This window comes from Apus apus, chromosome 3 (genome assembly GCF_020740795.1).
Source record: "Apus apus isolate bApuApu2 chromosome 3, bApuApu2.pri.cur, whole genome shotgun sequence".
Taxonomy (NCBI): domain Eukaryota; kingdom Metazoa; phylum Chordata; class Aves; order Apodiformes; family Apodidae; genus Apus; species Apus apus.
Window position 1 is genome coordinate 40,953,908 of NC_067284.1, and position 26,016 is coordinate 40,979,923.

Consider the following 26,016-nt stretch of genomic DNA (forward strand, 5'->3'; position numbering starts at 1 on the left):
CTGCTGGTAGCAGACAAAGATCAATCAGGGAGTTTTGTGATCAAATGGCTTGTTCCTGAGTGATCTGTGCTGTAAATCTAACAGAGTGACAGCTGGCACTGTCTTTGCATTTGTGGTCATTTTACTTTTAAAGATATTTATGATGTTTCCAGTATCTGAGATCACAAAATTTGGAAATTCCTGTGTAGCCTTCAATATCAGTATAAGGATTAAAAAAAATGCATTACTGTTTAAACATGGTGCAGCCTTAATATGCAATGTTAGTTTTCAGCAAATACTCATGATATTTGATATACATTTAAAGAGTAGAAGAAACACTCTGAAAGAGCAGGTTTAAATTTATTTTTTAGTATCCATGAACACATCAAATTAATGGTCAATAGAATTGCCCATGCATGAAGAGGAACAGAGGATCTCTGGTAAAGGACATTAGAGTAAACTTCAGTGCAAATGAAACTCCTAAAAGTTTTTTGTGCTTAATGAAGACTGTGTAAAGCCTGAAACTCTGTAATTCTGTGCCCAATGTCATGACTGGTTTAAAAAACTTTGGTGTTCAAACTTGTCCCTTTAGGTTCTTATCCTGCTTTGTTCCTTGTTTTAATCCTTTTGTCACCTGTGTTGCATGTAGTTCACTAGTTACTAGTTCTTCTTACTGTTATAATTATTATTAGTTTACTGCTTGCTTTCTAAAGCAAGCCACTACTACATTATAAGAAGAGTCTCTTGCTGATAAATAGTTTGTTCCAGTGTCTACTGAAACTATAGCTTGGTCCAAAGCTCCCCAGTTCAAGAGAGACAGGGAACTGCTGGAGAGAGTCAGCAGAGTGCAACAAAGACAACTGGGGGACTGGAGCATCTCTCTTACAAGGAAAGGTTGAGAGAGCTGGGACTCTTCAGCTTGAGAGGAGATCTTATTAATGTCTATAAATAATCTAAACGGAGAGTTTAAGGAGGATGGAGTCAGGCTTTTTTCAGTAGGGCCCAGCAGTAGGACAAGGGGCAGTGGGCATAAACTGAAGCAAAGGAAATTACATCTGAACATGAGTTAAACCTTCTTTACAGAGAGGGTGACAAGGTCCTGGAACAGGCTTCCCGGCTGTGGAGTCTCCTTCTCTGGAGATATTGAAGACTGACCTGGATGCAGTCCTGAGTAATGTGCTCAAGGGGATTCTGCTTTAGCAGGGGAGTTGGGCTAGGTGATCTCTAGAGGTCCCTTCCAACTCCAATAATTCTGTGAAAGTCACTTAGGATTATACATGCCCTAATGCTGTGCCACAATATATGTATAACATTTATATAACACTTTCAGCAGAAACTGAAGCATGGGAGATTCTGTCTGAACATCAGGAAACATATTTTTACTGTGAAGGTGACTGAGCACTGCACAGGTTCCCCAGAAAGATTGTGGAGTCTCCATCCGTGGAGATACTCAAAAGTCATCTGGACATGGTGCTGGGCAACTGGCTCTAGATGGCCCTCCTTGAGCAGGGTTTGGACCAGATGACCTTCAGAGGACCCTGCCAATCTCAGGCATTCTGTGAACTTTCACTCACATTTTCATGAAATCACAGTCCCTTTGTTTTCTGGAGTGTTTTTGCCTGAAAACAAGGAAAAGGAAAACATTCCTTTTTCAGGGCCACAGCACTACCACTGTAGACCCACAGCAATTGCTCTACAGCAACACGAGTAACTCTCTCCAGAAAGAAAAAACCCTGAGCTGGCTGGAGAAGATGTACTCTGTTCTACCTGGTCTGAGGACATTGTTAGTGTAAATTCTAACCCTTTGAGTACTGACCTCTGAGCAATATCAATACCTGACTTAAAATACCTGTGATGGTGTTAGATTGAGACTATGTGGTGATTCAGTAACACCACCCTTTTGAGGGGGACCAGAGCAAAAAGGCAGAGTATTTTTTTTCTGTTGACTCGATGAGCGGACCAGGTTTGCTCTGCAGGTGCCCATTAGCTAGTAGCTGGGTCAAGGAAGATAGCAGGCTGTGGGAGATCCTGAGCTTTGGACGCTTTTGTCCACAGACCCTTTTGATTCCAACTGTTGAGAGTAATTTCATTAAGCTGTTATTCTGTTGAAGTAAGATATTAAAGTGAGTAAATGAAGTTAGAAAAAAAAAAAAAAGAGCACAAGAACAATTTAAGTAGGCATACTTGGTGTCCTTTTTGCATTGTTATAGTTGTCTATTTGATAAGCATAATTTAAAACTCTTTCCATTAACATCTAGAACAACCTTGCAAGTATCTTGTAAGGCTGACTGAAACAAACAGCTCTCCATTTGTTCTTCAGTTAACATTAGAAAGCAAATATAATATCATTTACCTAGGCAAATTTTAGCCTTCTCTGTGCCTTCCACCATCATCTAGAAGCATACTTTAGAGTGAAGGCATCACTCTAAATCACTTAGTGGTGTTGGAATTAAGATACAGTCAAATTTACAAGGCCAGGAATGAATCTTCTGTTAGCAGTTTATGCTACATTAAGTATGTAATTATTGATTCACCATGCAAAGTTTATTAGGCTCCTCCACTCCACTCCCTGCTTTCACACAGATGGTGTGGCAAATCACCTCTCAATGGTCACCTGCTTGAAAGGAGAGTTTCATATGCAAGGTGTCATTCTTTGTTTAGATTTGGTAGCTTGCAAGATGTCAAATGAGGCAACTATTTAAATTTGTTTTTACAGCGCTTGGGCTGGGTATGCAAGATGAAATAAAAAGAAAATTAGGAAGCAGATGCTTGTGGCTTAACAGGAATTGTGCTAGAAGATATTCTTCATTGCTGATGGATATAGTAATTTTACTAAGGCAGCTGTCTCCTTAATCAGAAAAAACGCAAACTTCTAGGATGATATCCAGATGTTTTCTGTATCACTTCACAAGTATAATGAATTTCCATTGTGTATATCTTATTTTTAATTCATAGAATCATAGAATCCGAGGGGTTGGAAGGGACCTCGAAAGATGATCTAGTCCAACCCCCCTGCCAGAGCAGGGTCACCTGCTTACATCCAGTATATTTTCAAATACATGTATAGTCTTCCTTAACTGTAGAAGACCTGAGAGCTGAATATGTGACATATTTTGTCCTCTTGACATCCTTGCCTAGTGTTAACATATGAGTTACTTCTGGGGCTGACAGTGTCTCTCATCAGCATCCAAGCATTTGAATATTAGACTTAAGCAGGTTTGAGGGTTTGTTTTTTTTCATTGGGGCTGGAGCAGTTTTGGACTGAAGGTTTTAGTGACAGCATCTGTTCATCCTTTAGTTGTGTAGTTACATAGTGCATCTTACAGTGCTGGCTGTTGTTTTGAGCAGGACATAACACAGCGTTAATACGTACATAATGGGTTAATATTCTGTGCCAGTTATATGGATATTGGGTTAAAACAGAGATTTAAATCTTCCCCTAGCTCTTAGGTGTGGGCTTAGTTGTCCATCATGGGCTGTTGACAGTTTTAATGCCTGCTAGCTTGCCATCTGCCCTTGCTAGAAACACAAACTTTGTTTGATTGGAGACCTGGGATTCCAGGCTTTCTATTGCTGACAGGATGCAAGACTGGCACCCCAAATCTTTGACACTGATTTGCAGACACTGAGCTGTTTCATAATTTATCCTGAGTGGTGTGGGATTTCAGAATCCTAGGATTTGAGCACAGCTTTTGTAGGCATGAGTCTTGTTACCTGTGGCTTGGGCCTTGGGAGCAGCTGACAGTACAGTTGATCTGCACATATGCAGCAAATCCAACTCATTACTCATTGTGTGTGCTGTGTATTGCACCTCTTGAAAAATTAAGGCTGCCCTGAGTTTGGTGTGAGGAATTCTCAAAGGCTTTTATACCTAACAAGTTCCTTTTATTTCAGGCAGTTGTTAAAGTTTGTTTACTACATTCAGCACCACCTTTTCTTGACTTACCACAACAGAGGTATTATTAAATGGTTAGTTCATGAGCTTTCCAGGTACTAATGGATTTGTAGCTAAGTTTTAATTGTGCAAGTATACATAAGCTTTAAAAAAACTAATGCTTTCTTGACATTAGTAGATAAATTAGCAGTTACTTTTTCTCTTGTAGCCCAAAAGTTGTTCTAGTTAAATAGTTCTTGGAGTTTATATAAGCAATCTTAAATACACATGACTAACACAAAAGGAAATAACTAAATATAATTGGAACAAACTCTTCCTGTATGATTTCTTTAATTCTAAGGTTACTTAGCAATTCATTCCTTTGTTGCAATTTTAAAGTGCAGGTCAGATGTATATAAGTTATTGTACATTAATATTATTTGGTTTATGCCTTGCCTTCTTTCTGCTAGTTTGTACCATTTACTACTGGCCTTCCTAAAATAAGATTTTTCGAACACAATATATCTACTTAGAAATTATTTTTAAAACAATTGAAGTAATTACATGTGTTAACTACTGCTGATAACTTGAGGGGTTTTGTACTTGTTGATGTGTACACTTAGATTACATCTGGAAATCTCTCTTACGTACCAGGTACCTTCATTTGATTTAGTTCTCTACAGTCTTTTCTGCAGGAGGGGACTTGTCACGGTACTGTGTGAATTCTTGAATACAATAACCAGTTAGAAAAGAAAATAAATTTTCTTGCCGTCAGTGAAACAATAACAAAAAAATCTAAGCGATTAAAGGGAGGGATTATTTTTTTTCCCTTTCAAAAATACTATTTTTGTAGTAACTATATATTTTAAGTGAGCTGGTGACCATCACACTGCAGTATTCTGGAAAAGGCAGTACAATTCTGAAAGCTTGCCTGTGTTTGTTATTTCCTCAAGTAGTGAAAAAGACACGTATTGCTTTAGCAGTTTGCAGGTGAGATAAGAGTTGTTGCTCACAGATGCCACACACTGCCTGAATATCTCCAGTAAGGTTATTTGCATACTTATACAGTCACGATTTTGAAAAGCTGGAAACTTCTGTGCACCTTCCTGAAATGCTGTGTCATCTTGGGTGCCAAGAGCTTTCACAAGGTTTGAGCGCTCTGATACCTGCTGCTCTCACAGACATGTCAAATAGAACCTCTGGATTCCTGTACTGAAGGTCTTGTTATAAATGCTATCCTGTGGCCGTTTTTTCCTTAGTTTGAGAAAGTCCCCTTTTACTACAGGAGACCCCTTTTACTTACAGGATCTGTTTTTTCTAGGCTCTTACCACTGAAAACCATTTGTCTTTTAATATATTCCAGCCCAGCACTGTATGATGGTGTAGCTGAGGGGGGTGGTGGGAACAACTGTAGATGATCATTATTTTAAAATTAAACATTCCTGCTGCTTTATATCACTATGATATTGTTGGTATGTGTCAGGGAGAGATTTGTATGAAAACTAGTGCTGCTTTTGAAAATGTTAATGAGAAGGGAGAATGTGAGATTATTTACCAAAGTCAGTTTTGTTTTGGTTTTTTAAATTTAGTCCTTTTCTTGGGATTTTTGACATCTAACCCCAAGATGACCCTGCTCTGCACTGTGTAACAGTTTAACTTGTACTCCCTCTGCCGGCATGCCGGTGGGATAGAAACCTGACCAGTTGCATTTTGCTAATCTCCAGGGAAGAGGGATTTGTTTAAGTTGTCAGTAAAATAAAATGCCGCTCTATCTAGTCAAGATTCATGGGTGAAGGTGTGACAAGCCATGCATTATAAAGGAGTTAAAGCATACTTTCCTTCCTTCACTGTGCTTTTATGGAAACAGTGCTGATGTAAATTTCCAGAGCAGAGTCAGCTCTACACTGTCAGGGCTGGCTGTACCTGGGATGGCCCTGTTGGTGGGTTTGGCTTGGTCAGCACAGGCAGTGTAAGATGATTAGCTTTGAGGAAAGTGTAGTGCAGATGAGCAAAGGAACTTTTGTGTCACCTACAAACCAGAAAGCCTTCCCAAAACTCAGAGTGCTGAAGGGCACGATGGTGCTGAGTCTTGTGCCAGCATGTGCAGTCGTGCTGATTAGCTCTGGCTGGTCTTTGAGCAGGCGTAGGTGTAGCCTCCAGCATAGCTGCTCGTTTTTAATGCATGGTCCTCCTTTCTATCCTGGTAGGAAGACGAGGTTGAGTGCAGCCCTGGGCTGGAAGGTGGGCTCATATACTAGTATGACATTTCACATGTGCTCTGCTCAGGTCCTGCAGAACCAGGGCTGGCCCAGAGCTAGCAAGTTGGTCTTGGATTGGTCTGTTTTGTGAAGAAAATGCTCAAAACCTGCTCTCAGCACTTCTGGCTCTGCAAGTACAAAAAATCCTACTACAGATGTGAAAATGCTAAATGAAGCCCACTGGGCTCCTCTTGGTAGTGGTTACCACGCTGATGTGAGTCGTTACAATGCTTGTTTCCAGAAATGTTATTAACTGTCTCCTCACCTTGTACCATAGATAATTTATAACTGACTTGGCTCAGCCAGAAGTGAGTGATAACTGAATTAATTTAAACTCAAAACCACCTGCTAGTGTCAAGGTGACAGTAATTATAAAGGCAATAATTGCTGCTGAATTAGTGCCAGCAGCTGTGTAACTTATTCAGGTGTCGAAAACACTGAAAAACATGTTATAGGAAATGGTTTCAAATAATATGACATTACTTAAGAGTGGTATCAATTGGTATTGAACACAGAGGAAGAATTCATTTTATGCTATTTCAAGTATTCTGGTACATGCCACAATTTTTGTAGCATTTCTGATCTTTCATTTTAAAAACAAATCAAATGCAAACAGAGCAAAAAATCTGAATTGTCTTTCAGCAAAGAAGATATTGGAACAAGTTCTTCTGAATTCTCTTTTGTTAGCAGATTGCTTTAAACCTAAATCAACATTTGTTATGCTGAAAGGATTTCTATCCAGTGTTCTGAAGAGCAGCAAAGCGGCCTGTCCCTGTTCATTTTTCTGCTCTTGTTTCTTGCTTTTGCACTGAAATAATCATTCCTTAGCCTACTGGGAAAGGCAGTCAGGTACAGAAAAGAAAGCAATAAATCTCACTTAGTGGCTTGTCAGTTTCTATCTGTAAATATAAAACAAAAATGAAAAATGCTTAATTTGACACAATTAGAAATGTAGAGAAAATATCTTTGTCAGTTGTAAAAAATAATTAAAAAGTAGGATTGTTCCCTCGGATGTTAAAATGTAACTGGTTTCCCTTGTATGGAAGACTTTTTAAGGCAGGATTCTGGCTGTTCTTTCATTATGATATTGTACCATGTCATGTTCTTTTTTAATTATACCTGCCTCATATACAGTTCTAAGATACTTCTTTGTTTCCTGTGTTTTCTTTTCTTCCTGATTAGCAGCAGCAATTAAATCTCTGATGAGGTAACTTAACATTTTCAAAGAGGTTTGTCATTCCAGCTAGAGGAAATGTTTTTATTTATCTAGAGGAGATAACATTCTTGCATTATAATGAAAGCCAGTGCTCACCAAATGACAGCTCTGGTCTTAGCCCTGCGGTTGCATCTTTGCTGGCAGATCCTCATTTCCCTGTGAGAACACTGTTTTCTCTTATTAGACTTGATAATGACAAGACAGAAGAGTCTGCAACATAGAATTGATTGTGGGATTGGGTGTTCTAGCATGAGCAACTCAGTTCTGAATGTATGACCTCTTTGAAAGAAAAAGACTTTTTCTCTAAATACATTTTAAAAGATCACAGAACACACTGATATCTGTACAAGACTGTGTAGAGAATGCAAGTAGCTGGTTTAAATTAAGTGGGTATTTGAAAAACTTAGTTCATTCCATTCACAACTTCTTTTCATCCCAAGTTTGTCTCTCTGTCATAGTTCATTCCCCAAACATCTGCATTTGTATCAGTGGCACAAAGTGAGCAGAACCAAAAAAATCCCATGCCCAAACTTCTTTTCTAAGCAACAGTGCCTCACTGAACTAAGGGCACATTTGAAAGAAATAAGGACATTTTTGTTGGAAAAACGATTACTGTGGGAAAACTGCTGATGGAAGTACTGTATATGTAAACATGGTTACTTTCTTTACCTTTTTCAGTAATAGTGCAGCAGTCCGACTAGAGTGAAAGATGCAGATCACAGTTGCCAAGGAAGCGGATGAGTCCTGGCACTGGGAATCACGACTGTACACAGATACAGGATTATGCAAAAGCACAGCTCCTGGCAGCTTGTGCAGTGGTGGTGCAGTAGGGGAAGTGCCCAAGATAGTTTGTTCACTCTTATGAAGAACAAGAAATACTCCTATGAGGACCACTTACATGTATTTAAAAAATAATTAACAACATCTAATGGAGTGAGAAAACAATGGGGTTTTTTTCTCCCTGTGTAGGTATGCGTGTTACTTCTGAAATGACCAGACAGTAGCAGGAGAGCTGCATGTACACACCAGTGAGGTGCATTTCTTGTTTACATGTTGCTGCCTATTCAAGTGTTGCTGGAAGAATTGCTGGCACGGAGTAGTGGTCACAGGATTTGGTGTGACTGTTGTGTTTGTAAGACGCTTCAGGTTACGGCTTTACTGAATATTTAGCTTACTTTAACAATTCATAGCCTACTAATGCAACAGAGTATAAGCAGAAAATGTAGTAGCTTTCTCTTCTGTATAGCCTATTATATGACTATAGTAAGTATCTAATTTGCTTTAGTGCTAATTTTAGCTAAGGGTAGGACTGCAGAGTGTGATGGAGTCTCTGTATTTATTCCATGGAGGAGACTTTCTTAATAATAAAGTTAATAATACTTCGAGTTTAAAAGGAAGGATTATTTTGCATCCAAAATCTGTCTTCTGGGACAAACCAAGTTAGAGAGAAATGCATGACAAAGCATTTAGTATCTTGCCTGACTTTATGGTGTTATATACTGATCATGTATTTCTGACTGGCTTCATTAGAATTTTCTTTCCTAAATCACAGTCCTTCGCTTAGAATGATTTTCTTGGTTGTATTATTGTATAGATGTCTGAGTTCAATGTCAGAACAATTTGTAGTGGTTTGGTTTCTTTTAAGGGTAGCTACAGTACTTTCCTCTTGAGTCCTCAATTTAAAAGAAGATTGATGATAGTGTGGCTTATTCATTGCATCACCTGATGAAGGGACAGCTGATATCTCAGGGAAAGAGCTCCATAGTCTCTTTTCCTTAAAAAGTATACAGTCTAGATAGGATAGGGCTATGGATCAAGACGTAGAGGTCTTGAGAGTAATTTGAAGGCTTTTGGACTTGCAGGTAAAAATTGAAACTGTGAAAACTTAAGTGTGGGTGCAGGTGTGGGACCACGACAGCTTCTGCCAGGTCTGGTCCATTTGGAGTAGTCTGTGTAAGTAAGCCTTCATTCCTGCTGGTTGAGCATCCATGAGGAGAGGCCAGGAAAAGTTGTTGAGCCTCTCAAGATGACCACTGGGATAGGAAATTTTGCTGTAGATGTTTTCCTTGATTATACATAATGTCTCTCAGTTTTGTGCTCTGTCATTTCTGCCTTTACTCTGACTATCTCAGTAATGGCTGTCATACTTTTTCTTACCAAAAAATTACCTGGCTAAGTGATAGTGGAGAGAGATTAGGGCTTAGCAAAAAGCTGAAGCTCACATCAGTAATAGAGATATTAAGCAGAAGATTCTATTGTTTGCTTACTTTTACTATCTGAAAAATATCTCTACAATATTTATTTCTTCTCCAGTATTAGAAGTTTCTGCAAAAGAAAAATACACTGAAGATTGTGGACCATGTGCCATAATTACAGTTACAATTTTTAACTGTTGGAGCTGCAAATTGAAAAATAATGTGGTTCCTTTTTTGCATCTTCACCCTTTAACCTTGCTGAAAGAGCATAATTTTGATGCATGAAGTTGCTATTTATTGTTCAGTCATTCAGAGTAATGTTGTATTCTTGTCATTCTTGCCTGTATTGTTCTACTTAATAGATAGTGATTTAGCAGTCAGTTGTTCAGCCATGTTAAAATAGCCCTAGTGATAAAACTGGATAATGCCCTTAGTTAACTTTTTTGTTTGTTTTAAATTTGGAAGGGGAAGCATGCATTAGTAATAACGTGTTGAAATTCTCTTGTAAACAAGAAGTGCATCTTCACTTCAGGACTGGTTCCAAAGTTGTATGATGGTTTAAAAATATTTTTTAAATTCTCTTTTCCTAGTTGCCTACTAGGAAAATTGGTTACTACATTAGAAGAGATGTATTTTGTACAAGAATGAAGTTAGAATGACCATCTTCACCATTTGTTGTAACGCTGGTGTTCAGAGCACTGTCCTTATCAGGAGTGTATTAGGTTTTCTTTGCATATCCATATCTGGAACACTTACTTCCTTACTGCTTCCAGTCGGGTGAGTTTATTTTTTGGTAACTATTATTTTTGACATTTCTACAAAGTAGGCATTTTTATTTTCAAAGAACTAGGTTTGTTAATTTGTTAAAGAAATACAATAGAATTGAAAAAATATGAGAGTTGATAGGAATATTTGAAAGCAAAGCATTATTGCTGTACATCAAATCTTTAAATTACTGAAATACTACATTTTTTATCTAGAAGCAGTTATTTTAACAGACCTCTTTATGAGCTTGCATGTGATATTTTCATTAAGGAGGAATTAATACAGCCTGTTAGGTACAGCAGTTACTGAACCTTGCTGCCCCTGCTGTGGTTAAATACGTATGTGCTTTTTGAAAGGGAGATCTCCGCTTGTCCTTAAATACACGTCTCCTGTTAACACATCAGTGTTTCAGGCAGAGATGCTAAGGTAAGCTGGTGGGCTGATCACAGCCTATGTTGTGAAAGGCTGTGGAGGCCTCTCTTGTGCTGAAAGAGCAAAGGATAGGTTTGGGTTCAGCAGAGCAAGGTGGCTGTGTAGTGTAATGAGGGGAAAGCCTGTGCGCTCCTGGTGGGGTTACGGCTCCTGGCTCCTCTCAGGGAAATCTACTAAGAGATAATTATGTTCTGCACCAACTGTTTCTGAGTGTCCTTCAAGATTTTAACCCTTGGGGAGACTGAATTTTGTGCTGAATGAAGAGCACAAATCCATAACTAATTCTCAGCAGAATCCACACAATTGGTAAACAGGGAAGTCAGAATTAATGTGGATTATGAAGGGATTTTCAAGCAAATAGTTTTCCCTTCAGCCTTGCTTCAGATTTCTTCCAACACTCATGTGCAATCACTCAAAAAAGTTTTCTTACTCCAGCCATACATAATTTAGCTTCAAATTGCTTAAGGTCCCTCAAAGTATCTTATATTGTAATTGTAAATCTTGAACTGTTGTCACAGAAATCTTGAGATTTGTGTCATATGAATACACTGTGGGGTAGTCTGGTGCTTCTTTATGGTAATGTGGTTATCATAGAGTTTTATATTCTCTACTCATCACGTATTTTTCAATAATAAAAGCCATTCTTCTAAGTGGCTTTTAGAAAGTAGAATTTTTATAAGTCGTATTTTATTTATGTGGAAAGAAATTTCTTCATTACCTTGTTTTGACCAACAAATGCCCTTATTTATGTATTCAAATAAACATATTTGCATTTTTTTTCTTCTCTGAAAATTTGATGTACCCTACTTGGCTACACCATGAGATGCATCAGATATACAAGTTGATTTCTAATACAGGAATGAATAAAAATTCGTAATAAATATGTCCAAAGGGGAAAAAAATAATTCTAGGGAGTCATTATTAGAAAGAGAGAATAAGGAAGGTGACTTTGCTATTTTGGCTACTACAACTGGGATAATCCCTTTCAGTGTTGCACAGGATCCCAGTGTAATTCCAAGCAAATAGGCCTTGGTTATCCACATATTGAAATCACTAAATAGGTTTCTATATTTAAGTTGGAACAAGATTGCTTCTAATTAAAAACTCTCTTACTAGAGCACTCAGTGCTGGAAAAGTCAGGTTACTGTAACCTGAGTTGAGATGGCAGCTGAAAGAGAGCAAAATCCTCTTTATTCTTTCTTTTGCTGTTACTCTGAACATAGAAGTTCCTGATGTTAAATCGTTTGTCATTCTTTTGGCCACATGTTAAGCAATTGAGACCTTTCTGCTTGTTTTTAAGGTTAAAGCTGAAACTCTGCTAAACTTCAGCTAAAGCTGAAACTCTCTGCTAAAGACCAGTTAAGTCTCAGTTATCTGTAGGGGTACATTCCAGTTTTTTGCATAATTGTGGCACTGACGCCCATCTGGGTATAAGCCAGCTGAGTCCCTGAGACTGTGGTGCTGCAAAAATACAATGTGGGGTTTTTTTTTGAGAGGAGGGGTTGCTTTTCCTGCAGATTGCCCATGCATCACATTTCCAGTACAGCAGGTACACGCCATCCAGCCCGGCTTCCCATGGCAGCATCTCCACCGCTCTGGGAGGAGGTGTCTCTGGGGACAGGCAGCTGCCTGGATCCAGCAGCCTGCCTGGCTGGTGGCCCCCTGCCCGACCCCAGAGCTCCTGGCAGGCCCAACAGGGAGCTCTGCACAAACTGGAGCAGCTCCGACTGTGCTGGTGCCTCTGGCTTGATGCTGGTCATGCCAGACACAGGTCATCTGGGCATCATCACTGTGTGAGTTCTCCTGTTACTCTCCGTAATGGAAAATGGGTTGTGCTGCTTCATTCCTTTGATGTCACTCAAAAAAAACAAACAGGGATGCTTTCTTCTGCTTATAATATATGCTCAGTGACAATATTATCTAAATTAACGTCGTGGGACTGCATTTTCCAACACTTTTGTTTCTTCTTAACTTCCAGGTTTTCCGAAAAAAGGCAGTGGAACTTGGGGAGAAATTGCTACCTGCTTTCAACACTCCCACTGGGATACCTTGGGCACTGCTTAATATTAAGAGGTAAAACAATTGCTTTTTGGTGTCTAGAGTATATAGAAAAGTATACAGGAACTGTCTTAATCCCAGAACTATTAAAATTGCTGCACAGTTTTTGTCTTTCCAGATAGGTAAAAGTTGAGAAAACATCCTTCTGTGGTTTAAATTAAGGAAATTTGAGTAGATACACATTGTATGCAGAAGAATGCATATAAAAATACGTTTCTACAACTCAGAACTGGCTGCTTTTTTATCAGCATGTTGCTCATTGCTTTTCCCAAAGTTCTCTTGTTTATAGTGTTGCTACACATAGGGTAAGGGCCAAAGGACATGTGCTGCTCTGAAGGGGTAAAGTATCTAGCTATTCTCACTATGTCCTTCAGTAGCATATACAGAGACAAGTAGTATCTGCTACAAGTGACTCACTGTTTTGCACCCTCTCCCAAGGTGTGGTTTTGCTTTGGCCAGTTGTGCTTTGCAGACAGCAGTTTGTTTGCTGTAGGAGATGAGTGCTCTGCTGAAGTTACTCTGGCCTCCAGTATGTGACTCCAGACAAACATAAGCAATTCCTTGGTCTGCCTCAGGCCTGCTAGCAGTAGTACTGTGCTGGTAAAGAAAATATTTTTGTGTATTCATAAGGACACATCAACTTTCTTCATACTGCAAATAAACCCAGCACCACCTGCCACAAGGAAGTGAATCATGGAGAATTTCACATGTGCATGTGTTGGTGTCGTATTGTGGGGTTTTGCATGATTCCCTCCTGACAGTCAGCATCTTCCACTGTTCTCTGCTTGATCTGTGTTTATGGGCACACCTTTTTCCCCAGCACAGGATGTATATTGGCATGCTTCCTTGGTTGGCTGTGCCTCCTTAACTTTCTTATCATTGATGGTGCTGATTAACTGCTGCCTGGTGATGATCCATGGACTTTGTTTACTTACATGTGTGCTAATTATTCCTTCTCAACAGACTTTAATGAGTTCTGCACATGTTCAATAACACAACGGCTTGAGCTTTGTTGGTTATTTGTTTTAAAACTGTTAAAAAAACTTCTGAGTACTAAACCTTTGCATACATTTTTAACTGCAACACAACAGTACCTTATATACATAGTATATGTAAATATACATAAGGTATTTAGGCTAAAGATTTGTCTTAGATGTAGCCCTTATTTAAATACCTCCTTATCTACATGATTTATCAATTTTATTTTTTTTTGCAGATAGTTCAAATCCTGTGGTAGGTCTTTATGATCTTATTCCTGACTTCTCACAATAGCTGCTGGGGTGCACTGCAAATGTCAGCAACACCACAAAACAGTGATACAAAAGGGTTTCATTTCTTATCTTGCAACAAAGTGGAAGAGGATCTCTGTTGAGATAACTTCCCTTGCTATGGCAGGAAGACTTACATTAAATGCTGGCTTCTTGGTTATTCATTCTGAATCCTTGCATATCTGTCTAGATTTGACCTTCAATAGATGACTCTTCCATAATACTGTGTGTAAACAAATATGCTGCCATCCAAGCTTAGGCAATGCTAAGCCACTGCAGCCTGCATATATTGCAGATCTAATGTGTCTTATTTCTGAATAGTATTTTATTTTATTTTGATTTATGCTTCAAATTGGTGAACACTCACAATACATTCTGGGTGTCAGTGGTTATTTTTAAATTACTATTTTTGGATTAATAGATCAGCTGGATATTTGTTTCACTATGCAAATGTTCTTCACAAAATATTTTGTTTTCTCTGCTCATCCTGTATCATCATAGTCAGACTTGCTCTCTTCTCATGTGCCTCTGTGTAAACATTTGTGTGCTTTTGTCTTGAGTGTATCCTTACATATCAAAGGCATCTACGTGAACTATAGTATTTTTTTCTCTTCTCTATTGTTTTTCTTAATCCTGCTTCTTTCCTCATTACTTTATGACCATGGGACACTTATTGTCTGTTTGTGGACCCTGATTATCAAATATATTAAAAAGTTCACTGTACAACAGCTAAAATAATGAACCAATTCTTGCATGTGTTAGTAAAATTTCTTTTTGTCTCTGTATTAAACCACAGGGAGTGGTAAGATTTACTCAGCATAAATATAAAATGTTTACTGTGTCTGATGTCAGCCTAGGATTTTCTGTCTTTTACACTTCAACATCGCTTATATGTAAACAATGGACCTGAATTGAATTACAAGTTACGTTATTTTGTCAAGTGAGATAGCAGAGGCCTTGCTAGATTGTTTGAACAGAGTAGTTATTCATTTGTAGATAACTGAAGAAGGAAGTTTCAAAACTGCAATATTTATGCTATTGGGATGATGTCAATATAATTTTAAAGCAAAAATCCTCTTTTCATATTAAAAAAAAAATATTATTGCCTTTAAAATAATCACATTTTATGCATAATATTTAAGTTTTGCCACAGGCCTTTCCAGGCCTCAGAATTTTCGCGGTTTCAGCAGAAGCTTCTCAGAGCTACTCAGCCCTCAGAGCCACTGTGTGGACTCAAAACAAGAAGATATGCCCACAGTGCAGCTTCCAAAACTATCATTCTCTCATGTTGTTTGGAAAAAGAAAAAAAAAAAGTCAAACTAACCACCAAGGAAAACCACACCTGTTGGGGTTTTTTTGTTTGGGTTTTTTTCTGGGAGTTGTTTTGGGTGCTTTAAGTTTTAATACTAGGTAGAATTCCTGTTCCATCATCATAGCACCAAGCAAGATGGCTCTCCCCCACCAGCCTGGCTTACCCAACACAGCCTGGCTGCTTTGGAGAGGGATTTTGTGCTAAAATGCCACAGTGTCTGCCAGGGTGACACAGGCAGAGGTGTTATTCGGGGGAACACACTCAGTTATTTCAGAGTACTGGCAGTATTTTAGGTTGCAGGCACATTTGTCTCTCAGCACCTCAGCCTAGGAGGAAATGTGTCTGATAAACCAATCACCGAGGTATGAAATACTGGTCTTTAGACAACAGAACTTGCTTGAAATTATTTAAAAGTTTCAAAGTAATTTCCAAGTTTAAAATAAGTTTAAGGTCCCATGTGCCTGAATCACTTGAGGTGGCCTTCAAAATATCTTGAGTGTGCTGCTCCTCTTAGAAAAACTCTAATATTCCTAAGTAAACATTTTAGCATGTAACAAATTGGTTCTCTTTGAGTACTGGGACTTCTTCCAAGTAATCAGAATCAATGCACTTTAAAGTATATTCCTTTATACTTTGTAAAGGAATCTTAATGCATTTAGAAAGTTTAAAATACAGAAAGAAGAAAGAATCCAAACACATAAATTCAGGAAACATTTTTTGTACAGCTGTTCCTACCTACCACTATCAGAAAAGCATAAAATTTCATTTTTGCATGATTTTGCAAAATTTTCCTAAGTATCAAGTTGCTTGTATGTTATGTTCTGTAACATAATAGCAATTCTGTAATTAGTGGTGCATGCTTTTACTTGTTGTAATAACTCTGCAAGTATTTTCTTGTGGAGATTCAATCAGGAGGGCTAATTTAAATTTTTTGGTTTGCACTGTTAACTTTAGTGTCTAAATTAAATTGTGGAAAAAAAACCCACCCAAAAAAACCAACCAAACAAAACCCAACAAAAAACCCTACAGAGTTAAATAAAGCTTATTCTTCAAAATTTACTATATTTGGCAAAAATAGGCCTGTTTTTTAAAGGTGTTTTAAAGAAGAAAAACGTTTGTCACTGTAGGACCATGTAGAAGTTGTGATTAGATGGAGTCTTTAATTTTATCACTTCTGTCTAAGTTGGGCATAATTTTAGAGGAAGAAATCAAAACTACCTAAGAAAACAAAGCTAAAAGTAGTCTGGTTTGCGCTCTTAATAAAGGCTGTGTGTGTGTGGTTTTGGCAAATGCGCCAGGAAGGTAATAAACACTGAGATTTCCCCTGTAGCAAAACAGAACAATTGAAACCAGACTTTTTTCTTCAGGCATTTGCATCACAGTGTGGATTTGTATTAGCACTGGATACAATGAGATAAATCTTAGCTGAACTTTATGTCTAAAAATTGTTTGTGTTAAACGTCTGGCTTGGGATAGAATTATTTATGTTCTAGAGGTACTGACCTTGGGCAAATAAAGAACTAACTTTTCAAGCTGAGGAAATTAATTCCATCCTAATTTACAAGTAATTGGTGACAAGTAATTGGTGACAAGGATGGTTTCAGCAAACAGTACATTTTTTCAGCATTGCCATTTCATGTGCTGTTTAACACTCCGGTTCATTGCATGATTCATAAATAAGATTACATTTCTTGTGTCAGTACTGGATGCAAAATAAACTTGAAAAATAGTTCTGTATTTGGGGCATTTTAATATCACCATGTTATATGTTGTCTGATTAACAATTTCATTGTTTTAGAACATGTTGGAACACCACAGTAAGCAAATGGTTGCCGTGTCTTTGCTTAATCTGAAATGAGTAGCCAGTTCTGCATGACTTGATGCCTTAGAGTCAATAAGAATTAAACAACCTGTTGAAATTATATTTCATTTAAAAAACAAAACAAAACAGCTTTCCTTATTTTCCTTTGAGTTTCCATAAATAATTCTGCTATGGTCAAACATAAAATGAAAAAAAAATTATCTGAGTGTTACTGAAATACAGATTTTCTGGTTGTAGGTATTAGTGCAGTTATCAGGATAGATACTTTTGACCTGTGGCAGTGTCTGATTTAGTTTTGAGCAATGCAAAAAATCTCATTATAAAAATACCAGAAAAGTTTCATGAGATAGTTTAAGCAATATATCTGTTTGGTCAGGAAAAAGAAAAAAGAACCAAGAATTACATTATTTTGGTGATAGCCCATAATGTTAAGCTGAATTATTCAAAAGCAGGTTCAATTCAATATTGTAACACTGAATTTGTATGGGAGGGTGCCCTCTGGCAATAACACAGGAAAGATTTGAGACCTATTATTGCTGCTGCAAAATCTTTCTCAATTCAAGTGCTTTCTTTATAGCAGCAGAAAATAGATTCTAGTTCCAAATTCTAAGTTTAAACTCTTAATTCTTTCCACACAGTTCATTAGTGCACTATAAAATGAGTATAAATACGTGTAAGTGTATCATTGCCATACTCATCTGTGTAAAACTGTATGTGAGCATTAGTAATACAAATCCTCAGCATAAAATGTATGATTGTAAACACTGTGGTACTGACAATAGTGTTCTTTTATAAAACAAAACAAACTTTTGACAAACAGTCCCACAGAAGCTAGTGTGTTACAGGAAGGACTTAGTCTTCACTTTATGAGTTTCACCCCCTTTCACAGCAGCCTCTTCAGGGTATCAAAATCTTTCCCAGCTATCATTAATTTTTGTCTTCATGGCTTAAAAATATTTTTTTGGTGGGTTATTTAATTAGAAGGTATGAAAGTATTCTGTGCTGGCAAGGGGAAGAGATTTGAGTTGGGATAAGCAAGTTGTACTATTTTGTGTTTTGCCCTAGAAGAAATCAGGAGTAGGAACTTCATCCCAGTCACGTATGGCGTGTACCAGTAGGTGAGATGTGCCAAGCAGCCACTTCAAATTTTCTACTAGTTTAGTTGTAATCAAGCCCTGGCTGAAACACAGTGACATAAGATGGATAGTGAGTAGCATGGGAAAGTTGATTCAGATCCTCAGTTAGCTTCCTGATAGTTAAAACTACTTCTGTTCCCCAAAGAAGTCTGCCTGCAAGATTTTGAAATTGCATTTATGGAAAATAGGATTTTATAACTCAGCATGTAGATGTTGGTGCTACTTGTGCTCTTCCTTTAGCTGGTTAACTGCTGCTATCACCTTGATATTGGCAGGTAATGAAGAGTTGTTTGTGTGACGTACTTTCCCACTGCCTAGGAGATGGAAGTGAATCCTTAGCATTGACTTGCCAAACATATTTAATAATTGGATTTGTCCATAAAGATGTGCGGGATGAGTCTTAGTTCAAGATGAGACACGTTTGTATGTTTTACCAGCACAGCAGGAACTAGCTCCTGTTACAGTCAGCCAGGTACTACAAAGTAGCTTGGGGAGCAGTTGTCTTGTCCTGGCATAAATGCCTGGTGCCTGACCTGCTGAGCTGCCCTTCCCTGGAGCATACCTACTGCAGGGAACTATGACGTCTGAATGTAGGCACATAAATCTTTGCACTGGTTAAAGATCGTTTCCCTTCCAATTGCTTGTATCATGTATGTCCTAATTCATCTGTGTTGAGTAAATGATAATCTTATAGTAGGCAATATGTGATTGTTGGAAGAGGCTTCGTGCAGAGGGGAGTCAATTCGTACACACTTCAGGTTTCACTAGTAAAATGCGCACAAGCACTTCTCAGCTACTTCTATCACATTCCAAGTCATCACAGGGAAACACTTAATCTAAAAATAATAGTTACATTAGGATTGTTTCTCCTAAGAATTTTCTAAATGAGAAATTGTGAAGACACTTAGGAATTATTCACTTTGTGTATTTGATACAATGTATGAACATTTGCAGTATTTTGCCTGCAAAATCTGTCACTCCATAGTTCATTAGGAGGCTTTTTAAATAGCCATGAGAAGGGGAGTGGGGGCATCTACAAAGTGTTTTGCTTGGGTATTTTAGCTCAGATTGCTTTGATACATCTACATGGAAAAATTCTAAAATGGAGGATGTCATTCTTTAAAACAGTCATTTCAAAACAGAAAGGTGGTTGTTGGTTGGGTTTATTTTTCTGCTCTCTTTTAAGCATCTTTATAATGCAGTGAGTAAGAAGAATTGAGCACCTACTAAGGACTGTACTTTGAGTAGATTGTTGATGATAATATGCATGAGGGTATGATAGCTGTTCAGCATTGCTAGACTGGAGATTTTTACCTGATTTAACATCAAAAGTAAGGATTATTTTAGATGTTAAAATAAGCAGTAGTTTAAATAGGTGACATGGGTTTGTAGTTGCTCTGTATTGTCCTAAAATAATGCATGTGAAGAAAAGTTGCTAACTACATGTTTTCAGAAATCATTACCGAGAACACATTCTATTGTCTTCTTCACAGATGAATTTTTTTCTCACTAGAAAGATATTTTCCCCTTCAATGCTTCTCTAAGGCCATTAACCTTATCATGTATCTTTCATTATAGATGTTCACACACACATGCAGTGCAAGGCAAATTGAGCTGCTTTTAAGGAAGTTTGAGAGAATGGATAACTAAAAAAAAAATTGCACTTGGCTTTGCTGCTGAAGCCCAAATATTCTTTTAAAATCTCTTATTCTGTCTCTAGTTTCTCTCAAATACAGAATTATGTGGTTTTCACCATTCCCTGGAAGACTTTAGAAACATTAAAAAAAAAACAAACCACCAACCCAAAAAAACCACAAAACATTTTCAGCTTTCATATACTATTGAATGTAGTGTATCATTTACTATTTCATTTACTATTAAATGGAAGTCTTCCCTTTCTGACATCTAAACTGACCACATGAAAACTTCTATTAGCTCAGAATAAAATAGATTACTGCTCTTTGGAAGTTAGGATCTCATAATTCTTCTATTTCTACACTCATTCTTACCTTTTACAAAGAAAGGTATAGAAGGGGAGGAAAGAAATAATTTTTAGCAGCACTGAAGGTTGAGAAATAAAACTTCTTTTGGGCATAAATGGAAAATGAGAAAAGGTGCATTAATTTTACACAGTTCTTTCCTCACGAGAGAACTCTTGAATAATCCTTTCCATTTTATAAAAATGCCTTTGATGCTAATACAGATATGCTTGAATGCTGCATGAACTGTCCTTGCAGTGTTGTAACTGAATGCTCTTAATCAGAACTCTGGTGAGCTTTAGTGTACATCTGTGAAGCTGTTTTCCTTTACTGGTTCTTGAAATTTCCTGCAATCTGTGTTCTGTGAAGGCCAGGCAGGTTTGGAGCCCTTTTAATGGTTGCTAATTTTCAATTTAAGAAGTCTCAGCAGTGAAGTCTTTCAACAACACAACTACAAAACCTCTTTTCTAGTTGGGAAGATGTTGAAATACTATGCATCTCTGAATTTTGTCATTTAAAAGGTTCTTCAAGAAGTCATTTTTAAGGTTATGTATTTTTTCTACAAACTGTACATGCTGGTTTGAGCCAGGATGCAGCCAATTTTCTTCTTACTGATTTTTTTTCCCTTCAGTGAGCTCTCTTTTAACTAGCAGCAAGTTTTGCAGCTAGTGAACGATAATATTGGAATGTTTATGTTACTGCTGAGAGACCAAGGTCACTTTGCTCTGCTTTTTGGATCTGTGGCCTCAGATGCTACCGGAGCAGAAGAGTCGTATCTATAACCCTCACGTAGGGAGGAGTGGTCTAGACAGACTGCAAAATTGACCAAAGCATTCCATTCCATATATCTACATAAGCTCAGTATAAGGTCAGGGATCACAGAAGTCAACCCCCTTCCTGCTTCTTCCCTTCTTTCTGTTCATCACTGGTGTCCAGGTAGGACTCTGTCTATCCATCACCATTGATCCCTGGGCTCATGCATTCCTGACCCTCATAACCCTCTCCTCAGCTCCTGTCTGCTCTGCTGCTTTCTCTGAAGCAGTCTGGGACATTTTGGAACTGCTCACAGCTCAGGAAATGCTGTGGGAGTTGCTGGGGGTGGGGGTTTTGCACATTCCTAAACATACTTGTATGTATAGATTAGAGCTTGACCTGCTAGAAGGCAGCCCCATGGAGAAGGACCTTGGGGACCTAGTGGACAAGGTATCCATGGGACAGCAATGTGCCCTTGTAGCCAAGAGCGCCAATAGTATCCTGGGATGCATGAAGAACAGTGTGGCCAGCAGGTTAAGGGAGATTCTCCTCCCCATCTACTCTGCCCTTGAAAGACCACATGTGGAGTACTGTGTCCAGTTCTGGGCTCCCCAGTTCAAGAGGGACAGGGATAGGCTGGAAAGAGTCCAACGGAGGGCTACAAGGATGATTAAGAGACTCGAACATCTGTCATATGAGGAAGGGCTAAGAGACCTGGGGCAGTTTAGTCTTTGGAAGACTAAGAGGGGACCTTATTAATGTCTATAAATATCTGAAGGATGGGTGTCAAGAATGGGCCAGTCTCTTTTTGGTGGTGTCTTGTGATAGGACAGGGGGAAACAGCACCAAGTTGCAACACAGGAAGGTCCACCTCAACATGAGGAAAATCTTATTTACTGTGAGGGTTACAGAGCACTGGAACAGGCTGCCCAGAGAGCTTGTGGAGTCTCCTTCTCTGGCGACTTTCAGGACCCATCTGGACACGTTCCTTTGTGATCTGCCCTAGGTGTTCCTGCTGCAGCAGGGGGGTTGGACTCTGATCTTCAGAGGTCACTTCCAACCCATATGACTCTATGATTCTGTGAGATTTTCTTTTATCATTAGTATTTAATTAAAGCTGTCTAGTTTAGTTTTCAATCTGGAAAGTCTCTCTTTTTTATTCTCTCTCTCCTTTCCCCACCTGGGTGGGAGGGGGAGGGGATCGAGATCGTTGTTGTCACTGGTTTAATGGCTGATCCTGAGTCAAACCATGACACTATATTAAGTCACATTATAATTTATAATTTATTTGCCTTATTACAGCACTTCATTAAAATGTCAGAAGATACAGCTTCTAGGCAGGGTATTGCATGCAGTGCTTTTCACATATGGAAATAGCTACAGCCATTCTGTTCTGCAGCATGAATTAACAAAGATTGATTGCAATCTGTTTTTATTAACTCAAGGAAGAAAAGCAGTGTAGTGATATTAAGAAAATTAATTATAACTTTCTAATCTGGTAATTAATGTTCAGCTGGGCATGAGTGCAGTTAGTGCAATTCAGTGATTTGGCAGTCCTGACAAATTAGCATCATCTGTTTTAAGGTAGACAACTGGGTTTTAATCTTTGCTCAAATTTTACAGTCTTTCAGTTTTGTAATGTTTTTAACAATTTAGATGTTAGGTATGGCCTTTTACTATAATAATGTGAATAAAGTTCAGTTGTGTCTTTTAGGACAGAAGTTCAGTTATGTTTTTTAGAACCCTCTGATTTTCCAGTGTTGTACTGAGGCTTCTGACAAAGCAGTTGTATGAAACAGTGATTACTGGTAATTGACCTACATGTGTTGAATAATCTTAAAAGCTACTGAGAATTTAATGTACCCTGTAAATTGAGATGCTTCCAATTAAGTAGAGTTCTTAGGATAATCACTTTCAAAAACTAATCAAGTAATATAATGATGTTACTAAAACTCTTATTGACTTAATTTTGACAAATTAATAAACATAACCAACACAATTACTGTAATGGTCGTGTTAGTTTCCATTTTCCATAACCTGTCTATAAATGCATAAATGTTTTTCAGAAACATAAAGGGAAAATAGAAATTACCTGGGTGTATTGAATTAGCATGAGAAGGTGACTTGAGTCGGGGAGTGCTTGTGTCCTTGTTGCCTTCTTTATGAGGCATGAAGGTTATTGTGGGCCACCTCATATTCAGTGCCTCTCATCTATTAGGAAATCAAATGCTACAAAACAAAAATTAGAACTACGATCCTGGCACTGACTGGTTTTGCTAGCTATAAAGTTCAAGCTCCTAAAATACACTGATGAACAAAGTATTGTAATCTCATCAGTAAGATTTATCTTTAGTGTTATTTTAACAATGGAATGGGAAAAACCTCAAAGTATCTATGTAAGTCAGACTCCGAAAACTGTCTCAAAAATATTCAGTATCCTTACACTGTTAAAAAAAAACAACAAACAAAACCCTGCTTTGTTTACATAAGGGGTATTTTAGGGGTCTTGCTTGTCTTTATTTAAGGGCTTTTGTTGTTAAGTGTTCCTTAGGACTGCATTAGAGAAGGTGTTCTGGGAAACCAAAAGCCCAGAATTTTCAGTCCAATGATTCTGTCCTTTTGGTTATTTTGTGACTCAAGTTCAACAGGAGAAATGATGGGACAGCCTTTCCCAGAACAGTCTCTTGTCTAGTACCTAAGGCATTCTGCAGGAATTTTAGCAGGCAGGAGTTTGAACCTTCTCAGCTGGAGAAGAATGGAACTGAGATTTTACATTTCTTGGACACGTGGTTTATGGTTATAAACACAAAAGTGTCTGAAAGGGGATGTTTGCTCAGCATATTTGACCTGCTTGTTCTCAGGACATGTGGGGACCACAAACCTGGTCTTAGATGCCTAAGGTGAAGTCAAGCCTTCTATGTCTTTTCTTGATCCAGCTCAAGCTAAACAGAGAGCCAGGCAAGATTTTAAGCAGAAATTAAAATATTTTATTATTCCATAATGACAATAACTATATAAGGAATTTGGTTCAGGGGGAAGGGTGTAACTGAGGTTATAATAAAATAAAAGCCTTGGAATTTTAGAAAGAATCTACTTGGTTGGGTTTTAGTGTTAAATAGTAAAATTCAGGCAGATCTCACATTGGGTGTGCTTAATGAATAACTCCTGGAGACAGAAAAATATTTTTAAAAACCCAAACAAACAAAAATCAAAAAGAAACTTGAAGCACAAAGAGTGGAACTTGAAAACTGGTAGAGGTTTGTTGGTTGACATTAATTACTTTGTAGGTATGTAGGACAAAATATAACCATAAATGAGATCCAGTGGTGCAATTCATTCAGCTCTGCTGGCAAAATAGATGGTTGCAAAACTGTTGTGGGGAGTCAAGTCCAAGAGATCCTCCAAAAGCAAATTCAGTTTTATATATGCCTCAGGGCTTTTTGTAGCTATCTGTGGGGTTTTTTCTCATAATACTAGAAGTTATGGAATGTTAATTGCAACACTCCAACCGCAACACTTTAATCTTTCTGTCAGTTTAGATAGATAGGTTGACTTTTCTTGTCTTTTGTTTTTCTTTTTTAAGAAAAACTTTTTCCTTTTTAATCTGATTGCTGATCAGATGCATGTACATATCACTGGGAAAGCTGATCCTCTGTAATATCTTTGGATTTCTGCTGTGGTGTCCAGCATGTGTTAAAAGTAACTGTGTGGCATTATCTCATATCAGCATTATGGCTGGGTGAGCATTTCAAGTGAGTGTGCCTCTTGCTACTGGAGCCTGCCAAGGTTTGGGTGGTTCTTGGATGCCGTGTAGGTTGAATCTCTGCTGTTTTGTTGGTTGTTGGTTTTTTTTCTCCTAATATTGCCATATAATTTGGAATTACTGCAGTAGAGAGCTAATGCCTGGTTGATCAACCTTAAAAATCAATGGCCCAATGTCTATGATTCTATGATTGTGTTCTGCTCTAACTGACCTTTAACTCATTACAAGCTGACTTGGGTAAGGGCAGAGAAGAGCAGGAGCCCACAAGCATGACTTTGTGTAGCAGAAAACATGCAACCTGACTTCTTAGTCTGGTTGGCTAATGTGGACTCTCTTCTAAGTGTTGGGTTAGACAGCTCCACTTAGCCAACATCCAAAATACTCGGTGTTCTCACTCTGATCTCACATTAAAAAAATGAGTGACCTTGTGTGTGCTGCTCAGAAGATGAGGAGACCTAGACCTTGTTCACTGTCGTACACCATAACCAAACTGAATTAACCTGTCTTAAAGGATATGGTATCATTTAATGTAATTTTTAAAGACTTGTTGGAATAGTTGGTTTGCTCTATATTAAACAATCCACTGCCCACGAACAAGCAGTAATAAAATCCCAGCAGCAAATGCCATAGACACATGGATGTCACTGTAGGAATCCAGACAGCAGAGGGCTGAGTCAAAATGAGACTTGTACAATGGTAGGGTAGTTTCAGAGCTATTGAGAAGGAAATAAAAAGAGGCTAGTGAGGCAGCTAAGCAGTTTGTTCCAGAAATTTGCCTTCACTGGTTTAAACTTTGTGTTAAAATTACATTTTTATTATTGCAACACTGACAGATCTTTAGGAGGGAGTTAATAGGAGGGAGCAATCTTTCAGCAAATTAAATGAAAGGCTACTATTTCCGGCTGACATCTGTGAAACTGCTGCTACATTCCTTGCAGTAGTGCTTAGAGAAATAAATGAGCAAGTATTCATTATAATTGAGCTTTAATGGTATCGATATGCTATATATCTTGTAATGGTGTTCATGTTGTGTGGTTTCTGTGTCGTATAAAAAAATGAGTATTAGTCTGCCAGAGGCCCATTAGTGCAAATGTCTTGATTCAGTACTTAGCCTTGGTGAGGCTTGAGTGTTTAAATATATTCCAGCAAATCGTGGTTGGTGCAGCAAGTCTGACAGTCTTTCTGGTTGACCTTTCAGGTTGTCCA

At 38.1% G+C, this 26,016-nt stretch overlaps 1 protein-coding gene across 2 annotated transcripts in view; it reads left to right on the forward strand.

Annotated features, from left to right (window-relative positions):
* Positions 1-26,016, forward strand: part of MAN1A1 (mannosidase alpha class 1A member 1) — a 138,622-nt gene that overhangs the window by 69,370 nt on the left and 43,236 nt on the right. For both annotated transcript variants that reach the window (XM_051612973.1, XM_051612972.1), the window contains exon 5: positions 12,698-12,792. In XM_051612973.1, the coding sequence (XP_051468933.1) occupies positions 12,698-12,792 (95 nt within the window). The remainder of the gene's footprint in view (positions 1-12,697; positions 12,793-26,016) is intronic.